The 17,256-nt window shown below is 38.2% G+C and overlaps 1 protein-coding gene across 6 annotated transcripts in view; it reads left to right on the top strand.

The window, feature by feature from the left end:
* The first annotated feature begins 702 nt into the window (after positions 1 to 702).
* LOC122045688 overlaps positions 703 to 17,256 on the top strand; it is a 32,619-nt gene continuing 16,065 nt past the window's right edge. The window contains exons 1-5 of one of the 6 annotated variants that reach the window (XM_042606016.1): positions 703 to 813; positions 1,813 to 1,945; positions 14,415 to 14,579; positions 14,845 to 14,950; positions 15,341 to 15,523. In XM_042606016.1, coding sequence (XP_042461950.1) covers positions 1,931 to 1,945; positions 14,415 to 14,579; positions 14,845 to 14,950; positions 15,341 to 15,523 — 469 coding nt within the window. In that variant the 5' untranslated portion in view covers positions 703 to 813; positions 1,813 to 1,930. Of the gene's footprint in view, positions 1,060 to 1,812; positions 1,946 to 14,414; positions 14,580 to 14,844; positions 14,951 to 15,340; positions 15,524 to 17,256 lie in introns of all 6 variants that reach the window. The other 5 variants (XM_042606014.1, XM_042606017.1, XM_042606018.1 and 2 more) reach the window with 5 other exon arrangements.

The following is a 17,256-nucleotide window of genomic DNA, read 5'->3' as shown; positions in this document are numbered from 1 at the left end:
ACTTGGTCTCGATATTCATCATTTGAAGCTTTATCTAAGTCATAAGTTCTTCGCAACTTATTGTGATCTATAACTCGCTATGCTTCATAGCGTTCTATCTTTTTTATTTTAGCATATCTAGGCCTTGTGTAATGGTAAAATTATTATCACCCATGAATGAATGCAGTTGGTGTTGACATAGATGATTACTCTAATAGATCTTAAAATCAATTTTTAACGGATATAAAATACATCGTTGTATGTCAGATCTCTCTATGTAAAAAGTCATTGTACTAAGATAAAATATCTTCATAATTTAACTACTTGTATCTTATCATAAGGTCGTTGATCTTGAATCACTTAGAACGAGTAATATCGTATTTTATTTTACTAGTAAAATTACTATGGTATGATCTAAAGATTACATATACAAGTTAATATTACTTTCTTATAATTTCGCATTCACAAAAGCTTAGTCGACAAAACTAGTTTTTTTTATATATATCAAGTCTGCATTATATAGAGTAACTCAACAGATGTACTACTAATAGACATTAAAATTAAAAAAACAAAAATTATCTCAACACCTAGCATTAACTCTACATCCAAAGTAATTATTAGTAATGCCTAATTAGCCTTCCACCTAAAAGCATCATTAATAATTAAGACCCTGTCGATTGTCGATGATACCCTATATAAAGGCTCTCACTAGACGTCTCATTTAGCTTTCACTTTCACTTTTCTTTGTCCGGTCACTCTTTTTGTTTTTACTTCGCCGCTCCACTTCGGAACCCTAAAAGGAGATCCTTTTTTCAGAGTCACATTCTTTCTCTGGTAAGTACGGATTAATCGATGGATGTGTTTCGGAATCTAAGGATTAAAACGGCCGACCAAATCTGATTGGGGGCTTTTGGGCTGGTCTGAAGTCGCCAAACTTAGTCAAGAATGTTTCCCGGGATGGAATTTCGCTTGCGATTTTTAGTAGCCAGATGTAGTGCAAAACGCTTGCGGTTGAACTTCTCTTTCATCCTCAGTTCTTGGATGGACTTCAAAATCCAGATTTGTGTGCTCTGACTCGAAGTAGTTCTTTGTTCGCTCTGTGTTTTAATAGGAAATCATTAGCAGAGTATTTAGCCGTGGATGCCATTTTTTGGACTCACAGTTCGGTCATTGAAAAATTGTGTTTAGACTGTAGTTCAAAAGCATGTAGTTTCTTTTCATTCTCTTCATCATAACATACCCAAAGTGCACTCAAATAATTTCTCACGAAATGGAAGTACATTATTACTCCATAATAATTGTTATCTAGTGATTCCTTCATAACATCGTCTATTTTGCAATTCACTGTTCCATTACATGACAGCATGCATAAGTAAAACACAAATGTGATGTCTATATTACATTTGGCTGTCATAATTGACACATTCTTACACTTTTTTAATCTTGCAATATATTTTGTTGTCTCATTATATTGTTGGGTGCTTCTAGAATCTTGACTCAGATTTAAAAAAATATTTTGAATGCTATCTGAAGATAATGTTAACCAAAATTAGCAAAAATTCTCTATTGTATGATATTATTTGGAAAAAAATTTGTGTTTCTTTAGGAAATTTGCTTCAATCAAGTTAATGTTTAACAACATCATCTTCATTCTTATATTCCTTTCATTTGAGTATTATTGTTGTCTTCAACTTCTTGTACATTATCACATTATTTCAAACAAATTCAGATAAGTTCCACATGGGATTCATTTCCAAATGAAATGTGCTTTAAGTGTTACTACTTCAGAGTCTGTTTAAATTTAACTAACACACCAATATTACATTTTTTCAGGAGACAATCAAATCCAACATGGATATTTTATTCTAGAAACTGTTTCAGATTTGCTGTCATCATTTTCTCATCAATCATGCAACTTTGATATGTAGCTGAATGAATGTGATGAACTGAAATGAAGACCACTGAAGTGAGAACCTTTCTGGCTTTAACTTGTAATCTTTCAGATATATCCTTCTCAATTTAGCATGCATATAAACAGAAAGTTACCATGATGCGTAAGTTCTTCATGATCATGTTTTCTTGCAATCTGGATTTCCTGGTAGTCTTCTTCCTACTCTTTTATGTAAATTTGCCTGCCCAATGTTTAGTAGTTTTATGTTCAATAAGTATTTTGGCAAACATCCTCTGGATATTTTCCTTTAATATTTTTTGTCTGTATATGTATTAATGTCATGATTTTTGAAAATAAAAGAATGTCTCAAATACCTGTACAAATGACGCCTTTCCTTTTTCTTTTAAAATAGAAGAATATTCAGATTGAATTGAGCTTATTGGTTCTCCTAATTCTGATAGAATCGACTTGTTTTATTTGGTTCTCCTAATTCTGATATTTAATTTGTGGCACTATGGTCGACAGTGTATGGTGCAATGCACAATTTTGAATTTGAGACAACACAAGATAAAATCCATGTGATTTAGTAAGCTATGTCATAGAGAGTCGCATGCTATAGTTGACGACCTCACAAGAAACAAGAGAGAATGCACGAGTACAAACATGTATTATTGCTTTAATGTTTGTAGCAATAGGATCAAGGCCTCTTTTTATAAGCTTTTACAATAACATGGTCTTATTGAGATCCCACAGAAAACATATTAAGTATATAAAAACAAAATAAGAATCAAACTAAATTGTATTGTTTTTATTAGACCTCTTTATTTTAGATTAGTCTATTTTATTGTTATTTCTTCTCAAGTTAAAGTCATTTAGTGAATAACAATTCTAATGCCTGACCAACAAGGATGTTAGGTGATTCCTAAACTGCCCATAGTTGTCATAATCTTACAATTCATGATTTATATCTTACAACACATTTCAATTCACATGTAAAATGATATAGTTCTTAGTTCTTACTTATGAACCAGAAATCAAAAGAACAGTGATGGTTTAGGTTTAATTCAATAGAATATGAATTTTATTTTATACAATTCTAAAAATGAGAAAGAAAGTATTTTAATTCTTACAAATTAAGAGTAGCTATGACTCATTAAATAAATAAATTAAACCCAACGTATGAGAAATTACACGGAAACCATTAGAAAGAAGAATGAAAAGATGAATCTTATGATATATTATAGAAGAATAAGGGTAATGAGAATGGAGTCTCATATTCAATGCTTACATAGAATAAGGAAATTTTGTCAAATTGCGACATAGAGTCTTCGATGATAACCACAGTGGACAATACACCTGACAATCACCAAGAAGAATTAATCTTGTCATATCAATATATAGAATGACACTAAGGGTACAATTGATAGCGACTTAGAAGCCATGTCATAGTAGAGTCCTCTTCTATTTGGTGGCAATGATTTTTTTATGCGAAAATAATTTGACAATGGAATTTGCTATTGCGTATTTCATTTTAATCTTTAATGAAATAAATAATAATTTGTGAATTCTCTCTAATGGAAGATATGGACCTATTCCTGATGTGGATCAATGTTGACTTCATCTATACTATTATGTTATTAAACGGAACATCATTTTTTTTATATATTTTTGGATATCAAAACTATTCTGAATAAAGGACAATTTGTTAATATATTTATCATATAATCTTTTATCTGAACCTTTCAATCCATAATTTGAAAATTCACCAAAATGATTCACACTGGTAATCTTGATTTGACAACCTTAAAAATGCCAACATATGCATCAAATAAGGTAATTGTTAGCAAGAACAATCTATTGCTGGAGATTTTCGGGGACTTAGTTGAATTTAAATTATACGAAATAAATTCAACATATCTGTTGAAATGACCTGGGCTGATAATCTCAGGCTGTGGGCTGATGTTTGCCAAGTGCTGAAAGTAGGCTTCACAGTGGTCGACCGGGCGAAATAGGCTAAGGCCGACCAAAAGTAGAGGCTTAGGCCGATCGAGCGAAGAGGCCGACCGAGTGAAGCTTAAGGCCAAACGAGTGAAGAAGACGACCGAGTGAAGCATAAGGCCGACCAGGCCGATCGAGTGAAGAGGCCAACCGAGCGAAGAGAAGGCTTCTGCCGAGCGAGTTGCAGGCTTCTACCGAGTGAGTTGCTGCTGAGCGAATTGCAGCCGAGCGAAGCCTAGAAAGTGCGGTCGGACGAGTGAACTGAGTAAATCGAGGCCTGCGACGAACGCAATTTCCTTGAAACAGATTCGCCCCCACCTCCAGCTGTGCTTCAAGGCTTTCTTGAGCCATTTGTTTCTCAAGATACAACGGTGAACCGTGATTCCCACTAAGCACTGATGGTCATGACGAACTGAGAGGTATTCGACTGCTATCACGGGCACTCCACCGAGCAAGAAATGCACGATAGATGAGATGGGGAACGTAGGTGGAGATCCAGCCTTTCGTGTGTGTAACCTTTTGCCTGTAGTAGTAGCCTCCTTATATAAGAGCTGAGATCAATGATAACATTAATGATTGTTTAATGATCATTATTTGCCCGATGTGAACGCTAACGTTTCACTCGACTGCATTAATCGTTCTTTAATGCATCCGTTTCACTCGGCTGCATTAATCTTTCTTTAATGCATTCGTTACACAAGTAGCAAAAAGGTTTACGTGGCAAAATGTTGGTTGTTCCGCTTGATCAAATTTTGCCTCGATCGGTCCGACATTCGGCGCGCGCAGGTCGTGCCTGCACACGAGTCAACATGGTTCAGTGCAATCCGGGCCCTTGATTTGCACCCCCTCGCACCCACGCGTGAGAGAGAGCCTCTCTCCATGCATTTGTTCACATCCTCAATGCATGTGAATCAATATAAACTAACTAGCATGCCTTGAAGCTCCCAATGTGAGACTAAAGTCCTATTCACAATGGAGCTCTATGCCTCTTCCACCTCTTCTCCATTCACATATATCCAACAATCCCCCACATGAATGGAGATAGGGTATGTGATAGCATTCAACAGTTGAGTCCAGTATAGAATAGGTAGATTTTACCCTTTGAACCTTCCCTTGTGGGATCTGTTTGCTTACTGGATGACAGTAGACGTGATGTCTTTGAACTGTTCTGCCATCTGTGTAAGCATTGACATATCTCACCTAAGACTTTCCCTGATACAACTCAATTTTCATGAGTGTGTTCGTTCCTGGCCATGAATATTTGTGAGAAGCTCTAAGAATTATGTCTCAAATGCTCTTCGAAGCGGCCCCACTTCTTTCTCACATAGGTGAACCTTTAAGAGTATTCCACATTACTCTTCTTGGATCATTAAAAGTCGCGTGCTTAACCTCTATCCTTCACTGATTCATTGAGTTGTTCCCCCATAGTATGTCTAGTCAGTGCAAATTAGTTGTCCCTTTGAACTTACTTTTTGGGATCTCCAGTTAGCATAGGTTGAGTGTCCTTTGCACTGATCGTTGACAACGACATTAAGCCCATTCTTCTTGATGAGCTCGTAACTAACTCTCGATTTAACCCTTTGGTTAGCGGATCCGCTAGGTTATCCTTTGACTTCACATAGTCAACAGTGATAACTCTAATTGAGAGTAGTTGATGGTATTATGTCTACGACGTATATGTCTAGACTTATCATTATACAGATGACTCTGTGCCCGACCAATTGTTAATTGACTATCGCAATGTATGTAAATTGCCGGCACAGGTTTCGACCATCGTGGAATATCTTTTAAGAATTGCCATAGCCAGTCTCTTCATTACATTTGTCAAGAGCTGCAAACTCAGATTTCATCGTAGATCTGGTTATTACGGTTTGCTTAGAAGATTTCCAGGAAATGACTGTATCTCATAGAGTGAATATATATCCATTCGTAGACTTAGAGTCTTTTATGTCAGATATCCAACTTGCATCGCTGTATCCTTTGATCACAGCAGGATTTCTCGTATAGTGTCAATCATATTCACGAGTATACCTTAAGTACCTCAGTACTCTTGTTATCCCTTTCCAGTTCTCAACACTGGGATTACTCGTGTATCTACTCAGTTTATTTACTACGTATGCCAAGTTTGGTCGTGTATAACTCATCAGGTACATCAGACTTCCAATCACTCGAGAGTACTCTAATTGAGAGATACTTTCACCTCGATTTTTTGATAGATGTTGACTCATATCTATTGGGGTTCGTGCCAACGCAGTATCGCCCTTGGTGAATTTCTCAATAATTTTGTCCACATAATGAGTCTGACTAAGAACAAGTCCTTCTGTCGTTCTAAGAATTTTGATTCCTAGAATCATATCAGCTAGGCCCATGTCTTTCATGTCAAATCTTGAGTTCAACATATTTTTAGTGGATTTGATTATCTTATCATTATGATAAATATGTAATCTACATATAGGCACAAGATGATATAGTCACTTTCTGTGACTTTCATATAGAGACATTTATCACATTCATTAATCTTGAATCCACATTCCTTTATGGCATTATCAAATTTCTCATGCCAATGCTTTGGTGCTGGTTTCAAGCCATATAATGACTTCACCAATCTACAAATCTTATTTTTCTGTTCTGGCACAGAAAACCCCTCAGGGTGCTTCATGTAGATTTTCTCTTCTAAATCCCCGTTTAGAAAGACTGTTTTTACATCCATCTGATGTATTTCGAGATTCCATAGAGCGACAATAGCCAACAATACTCTAATAGAAGTTATTCTCGATATCGGAGAATATGTATCAAAGTAATCAAGACTTTCTCATTGTCGGTATCCTTTGAATACCAATATGACCTTATACTTATCAATTGTGTCATCTGATTTCATTTTTTTCTTGAAGATCCACTTGCAACCTAGTGGTTTACTTCCCGGAGGAAGATCCACAAGTTCCCAAGTATGATTTTGCAAGATAGATTCCATCTCAGATGCAATTGCCTCTCTTCAGTGAGGTCCATCATGAGAGCCTACAGCTTCCGAGTAACTTCGGGACTCACTTTCCAATATGAAAGTGATAAAATCTGATCCATAGGATTTTTCTACCCGAGCTCTTTTGCTCCATCTAAGCTCAACCTCCACTGGTTCCTTATCATCATTTTCACCTTGTGTTTCATATGCCCGCTTTGAGGAGCTAGCATCCTCTCGGGTCTTATACAGAAGCACATGCTCGAAGAACGAGACATTTCTCGATTCTATTATCGAGTTCTTATGTATCTCCGATATTTGTGATTCATACACAACAAACCGATAAGTACTGTTGTTCTGTGCATATCCAATAAATACGCAATCAATAGTCTTTGGTCCTATCTTAATCATTTTTGGATCAGACACCAAAACTTTGGCAAGACACCTCCACATTCGTAAATGTTTGTAGGACGGTTGTCTTCCATTCCACAACTCATAAGGGCTCTTATCTATTTTCTTCCGGGGCACCTTATTTAAAAGGTAATTAGCTGTTAACACAGCTTTCTCACACATGAACTCTGGCAATCCAGGGCTTAATAGAAGAGCATTCATCATCTCTTTTAGAGTTCGATTCTTTCGCTTTGCAACTCCATTTTGTTGAGGAGTATAAGGAGTTGTTGTTTCGTGTCTGATCCCATGTTCAACACATAACTCAGCAAATGGTGATCAGTGTTTTAAATCGCATAGCGTTGGTTCATAGCGTTTTTGTCTTGTCATTGCGTAGCGTAAATAGCGTAGCGTATAGCGCAAGCTTTTGGTGCACGTCAATGTTTAAATTTTAAAAAATAAAATATACTTATATAAGTAAAATAAAAATAACATAACCTAAAATTAATCATAATAATTCATTACATGTCAAAATATCCCATACCAACAATTTAAAAAGTCTTATAATTAAAACAACATAACTTAAAAATAATCAGTATCATCCAACTCTATATCACTATCATCATCAATAGTGTCTATGGTTGGAAAATTTCCACTATCAAAAGTTGGAATTACTCCATAATTTTCAGCATCAATATGATTATCTTCCACATCAACAAGACTCAACCTTGCTTGTTTGTCTTTGCTTCCACCTATTATATAAGAGATACAACATTTAAGAATCAATTATAGATGAAGTAGATATAAATAAATAATTTGCATATGCTTAGTGCTTACTTGAATTTTCAGCAACTCTTTTTTTTGAATTCGTAGGAGGAACTTCAACTATATCTTCAACATCTTCGACTCGCTTATCTGAGTCGAAAAGACTTTCAAAGGTAGCAGATGACACACTCACAATAGGATCACTTTCAAATAATTCATCATCTTCAAGCCATTTAGTAGTTACGGGGAGAACTGGACCTTCTTTCTCAGTTATCCATTCATCATCTGAATTAATTTCATCAACTACAATGAGATCAATCTTGTCTCTCCTCCTAATACTTCTCTCCCTAAGCTTGAAGTTATATTTCACAAACACCAACGCATTCAACTTTGCATGTTCAAGCCTATTTCTCTTTTTTGTATGAATCTAATATTACAAAAAAGAAAACATATATATATAAAAATAAACAATGATATGAAAATTATAAAACAATTAAAATTCAAGTAGAGTTAGAAACTTAGAATACTCACCGATTCAAAAGTGCTCCAATTTCTTTCATATCCCGAAGCACTACAAGTGAGACCAAGCACTCGAATTGCAAATGTAGTAAGCTCGGGTGTCTTACTTCCAAAACGTTCCCACCACGAGACTAATAAGTAATAACATTAAAAAAAATTACAAGAATGTATATAATTTTAAAATATGAATGCTAGTATAATTTTACAAGAACGGTTACAAGAAGAAAATTTTACCCGGAGTTCGCAACATTCTTGTTCGTTTTGCTATTGGAGTTCCAAATTCTCCTTCAGCTTTATCATACAAGTCCAATTGGATGTCTGCTTTAAGACGATCATCAGAAGACAACATCCTATCCATGCAAGTATACAATCCATCTCTAACTTCATCACAATAAGAAAATCTTTCTTCATAACGCAATTGCGGATTCAAATAGTACCCGGCCGCGTGTAGAGGATGATGAAGTTGTGGAGTCCATCGTGAATTAATTTTTTTCCAAATGGGTTTGTATTTTCTGTCAACTCCCCCACAATTAAATTTTATTGTCTCTTTTGTCTTATCCATAAGTTCATAAATATATCCCATGGCCGATCTCTCCTCCGAATCAACTTCCCTTAACACACTTACAAGAGGAACAACACTCTTAACACAAAATGCAACATGTGGCCAAAAGTTGGGATCATTAATAACAATTCTCTTCACGACCTTCCCCTGAGTTGTTTGAGATAGTGGTGAACTAACCCAATCTTCGGAAGCAAACATTTGTTCAAGTGGCCTTTTAACCTTATACATACTCTGAAGAGTGAGAAATGAAGTAGCAAAGCGAGTAACAGCGGGACGGAGAATTTCTTTACCGTTTGTATACTTTCTCATCAAAGAAAGTATAGTCCCATGACCATAAAGGAACTTCACAACCATCTTAGCATGCTCAATTGTGTCAGAAAAAATCTTCAACTTTGCAATATCCTCCAACATTAGATCAATGCAATGCGCCGCACAAGGTGTCCACCAAATTCTATGTCTAGTCTCCATAATTTTTTTCCCCGCCTTAATGCAATTCGAAGCATTATCCGTGACAATTTGAATTACATTTTCCTCTCCCACCTCATCAACAACATCATTAAGATATTTAAAGATCAATTCCCCATTTTTAATAGAATCTGATGCATCAATAGATTTCAAAAAGAAAGTGCCGGCGGGACTATTTACTAAAAAATTGATCAAACTTCTATTCTTTCCATCCGTCCAACCATCGGACATAATAGTGCATCCATATTTTTTCCATGCCTTTTTATGCTCCTCATATATTAGGTTGATGCCATCAACCTCAGCTTTAAGTATCCAAGTTCTTAACTCATGCATTGAAGGAGGCTTGAACCCTCTTCCATATTCCGCAATGCCCTCAACCATAGGCAGCCAATAAGGATCATTCACAACATTAAACGGAAGTGCGGCAGAGTAAATAAAACGACCAATTCTACGCTTCACATCAACCAACAAATCTTTTTTGTATGTCGAATTTAGGGTTGTTTGTCGAGGTTCGGAACTAACAAACCCATGAAGAGTACCTTTACCTTTTGATTCACCACTACCAGAACATCCAATTGAATTTCCCCCTACACTTCCAACTTTTGATGATTGCGTACTCATACTTTGGGGACCTTCACCGATCTCTCGTAACAATTCAGTTTGTTTACTTTTAGATGCTCTAATTTTGTCAAGTGATTCTCTAATTTCTTTCTTAATATCATCCGGAACACTAACACAAGGTGCAACCCCTTTATGAGTTTGAGCTAAATGTTCCTTCAAGCGAGTAATCCCTCCATTCGATATATGATGACAAAATTTGCACCGAACAGCTTTTTCCCCTTCATTTTGATAACAATACTTCCAACCAATATCTTTTTTATCTTTTTTTGATAAATTCGTAGACATTGCAAATTCTAACTAGACAATCAAAATCCTAGAAAAACAAAAGAAAAAAATCAGAATAAATAATTAATTAATTAGAAACAAATCAGCAAAAAAAAAAATCAATCCAGGGCATCTGGATCGATCATTGCATCGATCCAAGGAATTGGATCGATCCAGCGATCGATCCAGGGTCGAACAGAAAGGATCTGGATCGATCCAGCGACCGATCCAGATCCTTTCTGTTCGAACAGAAAGGATCTGGATCGGTCGCTGGATCGATCCAGACCCTGGATCGGTCGCTGGATCGATCCAGATCCTTTCTGTTCGACCCTGGATCGATCGCTGGATCGATCCAGATGCCCGACCTCTGGAAATCGCGAAATCGTTTTTGCTCCTTCGAGAAAAAAAACGAGAAGGAAAACCTAAACGAAGAAAACGAAAGGAAGGAGAAAAGCTTACCTCCAATCGCTGTCCCTCGCCACCACTCACAGGTCACCGCTCGCCGCTCGCTGCTCGCCGATCGCCGCCTGTTGCCTCTGCAGTCTGCCCTACCTTCGCCTCTGCCACAGTCACGATTTTACTCACCTTTGCCCTAGCTATTGGTAAGTAATTTGTAATTTTAGCGCCCGCTATGGGGCGCTAGGGCATGATAGCGCACGCTATGTGCGCTATCGACGCTTTTGTCCCGAATAGCGTCGCGCGATAGCGCGCTATGTAGCGCGCTATTCGCCGCTATTGAATACACTGATGGTGATACATATTCACCGCTTCGGTCACTTCGAAACACCTCAATCTTTCTATTAAGCTGGTTTTCAACCTCATTCTTATAGAGAGCAAATTTCAAGATAGCTTCATTCTTACTTTTGAGAAGATACACATAATAGTATTTTGTGTTATCATCTACAAAAGTGATGAAGTATTTATTTCCACCACGTGTTTGTGTACCTTTAAGGTCGCACACGTCGGTGTGTATTAGCCCGAGTGGTTCGTTGCTTCTTTCAACATGTTGAAAGGATGCCCTTGTCAATTTCGCTTCTACACAAATCTCACACTTGTGTTTCGGGTCAAGATGGAATGTAGGTATACTCTGTATGTTTATTAATCTACGCAACACATCGTAGTTAACATGTCCTAGTCTACCATGCCACAAACATGAAGACTCAAGCATATAAGTGGAAGAGCTCTCATTATTCATCTTATGCCTAATGGCCATTACATTGAGCTTGAACAACCCATTAGATACATAGTCTCTTCCTACAAATATTCCATTATTGAACAATACAACTCTGTCCGACTCAAAAATAATGCGAAAATCATGTTTGCTTAACAGTGATCCGGACACTAGATTCTTCCGAATCTCCGGAACATACAACACATTGTTCAGAGTAAGGTCCTTGCCCGAGGTCATCTTCAACACCACTTTACCTTGGCCCATGATGTCCGAGGTTGCTGAGTTCCCCATGAACAGTTTGTCTCCAGTGATTTCTTCAAAGTTGTAGAGCAGTTCCTTGTTGCAGCACACATGTCTGGTGGCTCCAGTATCGATCCACCATTGCTGCGGGTTTGAACCCACCAGGTTTAACTCAGAGAGCACAACGCAGAGGTCGTCCATTTCTGGTATTTCGTTCAGGTTGGCCTCTTGCTTCTTCTTCTTTGGCTTTCTGCGCTCAGAAGATCTGTGACCCACTGGGTCACAGTTGAAGCACTTCCCAGAGAACTTCTTCTTGCTGATGTCTCCTTTGGGTCCCATCTTGGAAGACTTGAGGTTCTTCCGTTTCGAGCATTGACTGTGCTCGACCACGTTGGCTTTCATAGTAGCCTGAGAGAACAACTTTCTCTCTGAACTCTTGTTGTGTTCTTTGATGCGAAGTTTAACAATGAGTTCCTTCACATTCATCTCCTTCCGTTTGTGCTTCAGGTAGTTCTTGAAGTCCTTCCAGCCGGAAGACAGCTTCTCAATGATAGCAACCACCTGGAAGGTTTCACTCAGAACCATCCCTTCTGAGTGAATCTCATGCAAAATCATCTGAAGCTCCTGGACTTGGCTGATCACTGTCTTGGAGTCAACCATCGTGTAATCCAGGAATCGGCCCACAATGAATTTCTTAGCCCCTGCATCCTCCGTCTTGTACTTCTTGTCTAGGGACTCCCATAACTCCTTAGCCGTTCTCTTCATGCTATACACAGCGTACAGCGAGTCGGCATGACAATTGAGGATGTAGTTTCGGCAAAGGAACTCAAAATGAGTCTATGCTTTCACTGCACTGATGGTTTGCGCATCAGCATTCTCAGCACGCTTGGGAGGGTCCTCGGTCAAGAACTGAGCTAGATTGAGCGTGGTCAGGTAGAAGAGTATCTTCTGCTGCCACCTCGTGAAGTTTAGTCAACTGAACTTCTCTGACTTTTCTCCGTGGCTGATTGGTATAGTTCCAATCGGGGCGGAGGGGACCTGCACGTGTTGAGTCTGTTGCACCTCAACATTCTGTTCTGTTACCATTTCAACAGAATCAAATATATTTCAAGATTGTTAGCGAGAACAATCTATTGCTAGAGATTTTCGGGGATTTAGTTGAATTTAAATTACACAAAATAAATTCAACTTATCTGTTGAAATGACCTGAACTGATAATCTCAAGCTGGCAGCAGGAGCTGGTCTCTGCCAAGTATTGAAAGCATGCTTCATAGTGGCCGACTGGGCGAAATAGGCTAAGGCCGACCGAAAGTAGAGGCTTAGGCCGACCGAGCGAAGAGGCTAAGGCTCACCGAAAGAAGAGGCTTGAGCCGACTGAGCGAAGCTTAAAGCCAACCGAGCGAAGAGGCCGATTGAGCGAAGAAGTAGACCGAGTGAAGCTTAAGGCTGACCAGGCTGACCGAGCGAAGAGAAGGCTTCTGCCGAGCGAGCTGCAAGCTTCTGCTGAGCGAGTTGCTGTCCAGCGAATTGCAGGCTTCTGCCGAGCGAGTTGCTGTCGAGCGAATTACAGCCGAGCGAAGCCTAGAAAGCGGGGTTGGACGAGTGAACTGAGTAAACCGAGGTCTATGACGAACATAGTTTCCTTGAAACAGATTCGCCCCACCTCCGGCTGTGCTTCGAGGCTTTCTTGGGGCGTCTGTTTTCCAGGATACAACGGTGAACCGTGAGTCCCACCGAGCACTGATGGTCACGACGAACTGAGAGGTTCCCGACTACTATCACAGGCACTCCACCGAGGAAGAAATGTACGATAGAGGAGATGGGGAATGTAGGTGGAGATCCAACCTGTCTTGTGTGTAACCTTTTGTCTGTGGTCGTAGCCTCCTTATATAAGAGCTTAGACCAATGACAGCGTTAATGATCGTTTAATGATTATTATTTGCCAGCTGTGAACGCCAATGTTTCACTCGACTGCATTAATTGTTCTTTAATGCATATGTTACACAAACAACAAAAAGGTTTACGTGGTAAAATGTTGATTATTCCGCATGAGCAAATTTTGCCCCGACCGGTCCTGCATTCGGCGCGCGCAGGTCGTGCCCGTACACGAGTCAACATGGTTTAGTGCAATCTGGGCCTTGGATTTGCACCTCCTATGCACCCATGCGTGAGAGAGAGAGTCTCTCCCCATGCATTTGTTTACATCCTCAATGCATGTGAATCAATATAAACTAACCAACATATCTTGAAGCTCCCAATGTGGGACTAAAGTCTCATTCACAATGGAGCTCCATGCCTCTTCCACCTCTTCTCCATTCACATATATCCAACAGTAATGACATGCAATGTTAAGATTCTGAATAACTAATAAGGTCTGCTTTTGTTATAGTAATCTTTGGACTTTTGGTGAATTAAACTTAATAAATTCACATATCCTTAGGAGAGAAGGTCTGATAGTTGTATTCTTGTTGATCATGTATTTAATGAGATCTTATGAGGAAGCTTTTTATATTTTGCCAATGGTAATCGCATGATCCTTTTTTCCTAGTCTTCAGATATATTTCTTTTCTATTCCTTTTCTCAAGTCATATGTGCACAGAATCCGCAGAATACAGAAGAAATACAATCTTCATCCCAAGCTTCAAATGAAATTTCGCATAACCATCAGAATTCTCTAGTTGCCGAGTCACCAAGAGCAGCCACTGGATCATCTTCAAAAGGAATCAATCAAAATAAGAATGTTTGCCGTGAAGACATTGAGCTAGTAAGACAATTCAGTTCTTATTTTCATCCTGATGCGTTTGTACAAGGATTTTTAACAGTTGGCTCTGACTGTACCATACATATATTTCAGAATTTTTTCTCCCTACATATATATAGGCTATGCTAGAAATACGTACCTGCATGTCCTTTACCATTGGATATGATCTGTACCATGCTAGCAAATAATTGGACCAGAAAAGAGACATGTTACCTTAAGCTATTTCATTCCTTAACTGTTACCACTTATTTTATGGATATTCTTACAGGTCCAAAATCTAATAGAGCGTTGTCTGCAACTGTATATGAACAGAGGAGAGGTGGTTAGGACTCTGTCCACACGTGCTAAGATAGAACCAGCTTTTACCACACTAGGTGAGTCTCCCAGATTCCGTGTACTTCATATGATTTTTGATACTCATACATACTAGGGAATGGAACATTAAATATGCTCGTATCTGGTAAACTTTTTTAGCTAATAGTTGCACATGTTTGTTGTTTTTTCTTGCGCGGAACATTTCTTCAAGTATGACAAGATCATTTCTTCTTTAATTCAAGTATTTTCTGTGTAGAATTGCTGTCACTTAGTTTTGCAGGCATTGTTTTTTCAAAAACTCAAGTTCAAATGTCCACATGAATGGCACTGTGACAAGTTGCTGAGGGGAAAAATGCTCATTAATTCACTTTAAAATCATTCATTTAACTATTTAAAATGCGAATATTATGGTGATTTAGTTTAATGTCATGTCTCTTTTCATTTTGCAGTGTGGAAAAAACTTGAAGAAGAAAATTCTGAATTTTTCAGGGCATATTATATAAGTTTGAAGTTGAAAAGCCAGATCAATCTTTTCAATCAGTTACTAGAACACCAAAGCCATCTTATGAAGAGTTCTGTCCTACCAAATACTCCAGTTGCTCCAATACATATTGGAATGGATACTAAGACTGGTAATTTCTTTCAGTGCTATCTTTGATTAAGGTGTGATCCGCCAAAAGTAATAGTTGAAAATTTAAAATTTGAGTTTTTCTAAGTTAAGTAGTAGACCTTTTTAGTGATTTATTTTGCAAAAGTCAGTGAATACTGTAAGTTGTTTGTTATCTTTTTCAAAGTTCATGTTCAATCTTGTTCTTATAATCCACTAGTTTGCTCCTTTATCAATCTGGTTGGAATACTCCTAACTTCTAAGAGTATATCCGTAGATATTTAATCAATTTTGGTTCCTCAAGAAATTAATTGTAAAACACTAACAAAGTTTACTTCATTAGTGGAGGTATTTTACACACGATTATACTCCTAATCATATTAACTGGTAGGTTGTGCATGCATACTAGGGCTTCTCCATCATGCGGCATAGGATACAACAGAAATCATATGGTATAATAGCCTAAAGGCTAATGGGTTTGTCGCCCATGGGTTCATAAACCATGTGAATAGCAGGTGGGTCAAATGGATGCTCTTTTCATAGGAAATCAGCTGAACCATTCGTAGCCAAAACTTCCTCGTAATTTGGTAATCATTTGGCTTGAAAGGAACAATCATATCTTCAATAACTGACAATGCTGTCAGCCCATCCTTTTCAATGGCTTACCAAGAGAATGAGCTTATGTGCCAATTGATATGCTATGCTATGCTACTGAGTAATTGATGTGTGCAAATCGCAAGTGTATGGTTATGTCCTCGAGTAATAAAAGATCGAATTTACAGGGAATAGTGATCAAGTACTAGCCTACAATCTAAATTTGACAGTGAAGACTAAACTGGGTGTAGAGTGTCGTAAACGAGAAAAATCAAAAGAACAATGGTGAAGAGAGTGAAAGGGAGAGAACGCTAGGTTAAGGAGGCAGTAGAAAGGCAGTAAGTGAAAACAATTCTAGGATGTTGGTTTCACCACATTGTTTGTAAACACTTTACCTTTGTTTGAATTTCTATTCTCAACGGTGATTTATGTATGTAAACTAACCTTTGTATCCGATGTAAACTTTTGTAATTACACCGGCGCATCAATTCCAATTATCGCGTACTTTCGAAACAGTCGAAATTAGAGATTACTTTCTAAGGGGATCATTAAGCTCTCTTACTATGTGATGATGAATTATGATTGATCCATTAAGCTCTATGTCAACCTAGGGTTCCTCGTGGTATACTAATCTACTCTCGTAGTTGACTCTTCGGGTCTCGGTTGTCTACGGGTCGGAGGATTGGGCTCTCCTCTCAGTTTATCCTCGAATCCCCATGGGATATGAATCTCGTACTTTTGATATCGAGATCGTGTCTACATAGTAGATCCGGACCACTAATCAGCAAATTATAGAAATAGAAGGATCCAACATGCATAGATTATTCAGAATAGTATTTATTTCATAAAAGGCTAATCCCTAACCTAGAATCAAGAGTTTACTCTATAGAGGTAGAGTTACATCTACAAAATATGTTATCGATTACAAATCAAATCAAGTTCAGAAATTTAGAGAAAGAAGAGAAAAGCTTAGGCTCGATGTGATGAATCCTCCTCCAAGATGCTCTTCCTTCCTCGTGCAGATGACGTTAGGCTTGGCTCTAGATCACCTCTTGAAGCTTCCTTGGGGGCCCCTGGACGACCCCAGGTTGAGATGCCCAATCAAAGAGGCGTGATCGGCTTATATAGGCCAAGGAGCGATCACCCGACACGGGTCGTGCTAGG

The sequence above is a fragment of the Zingiber officinale genome, chromosome 2B (assembly GCF_018446385.1).
Source record: "Zingiber officinale cultivar Zhangliang chromosome 2B, Zo_v1.1, whole genome shotgun sequence".
Classification (NCBI taxonomy): domain Eukaryota; kingdom Viridiplantae; phylum Streptophyta; class Magnoliopsida; order Zingiberales; family Zingiberaceae; genus Zingiber; species Zingiber officinale.
The sequence above is the reverse complement of the archived record's forward strand: the minus strand, read 5'-3'. Positions and strand labels throughout refer to the sequence as shown.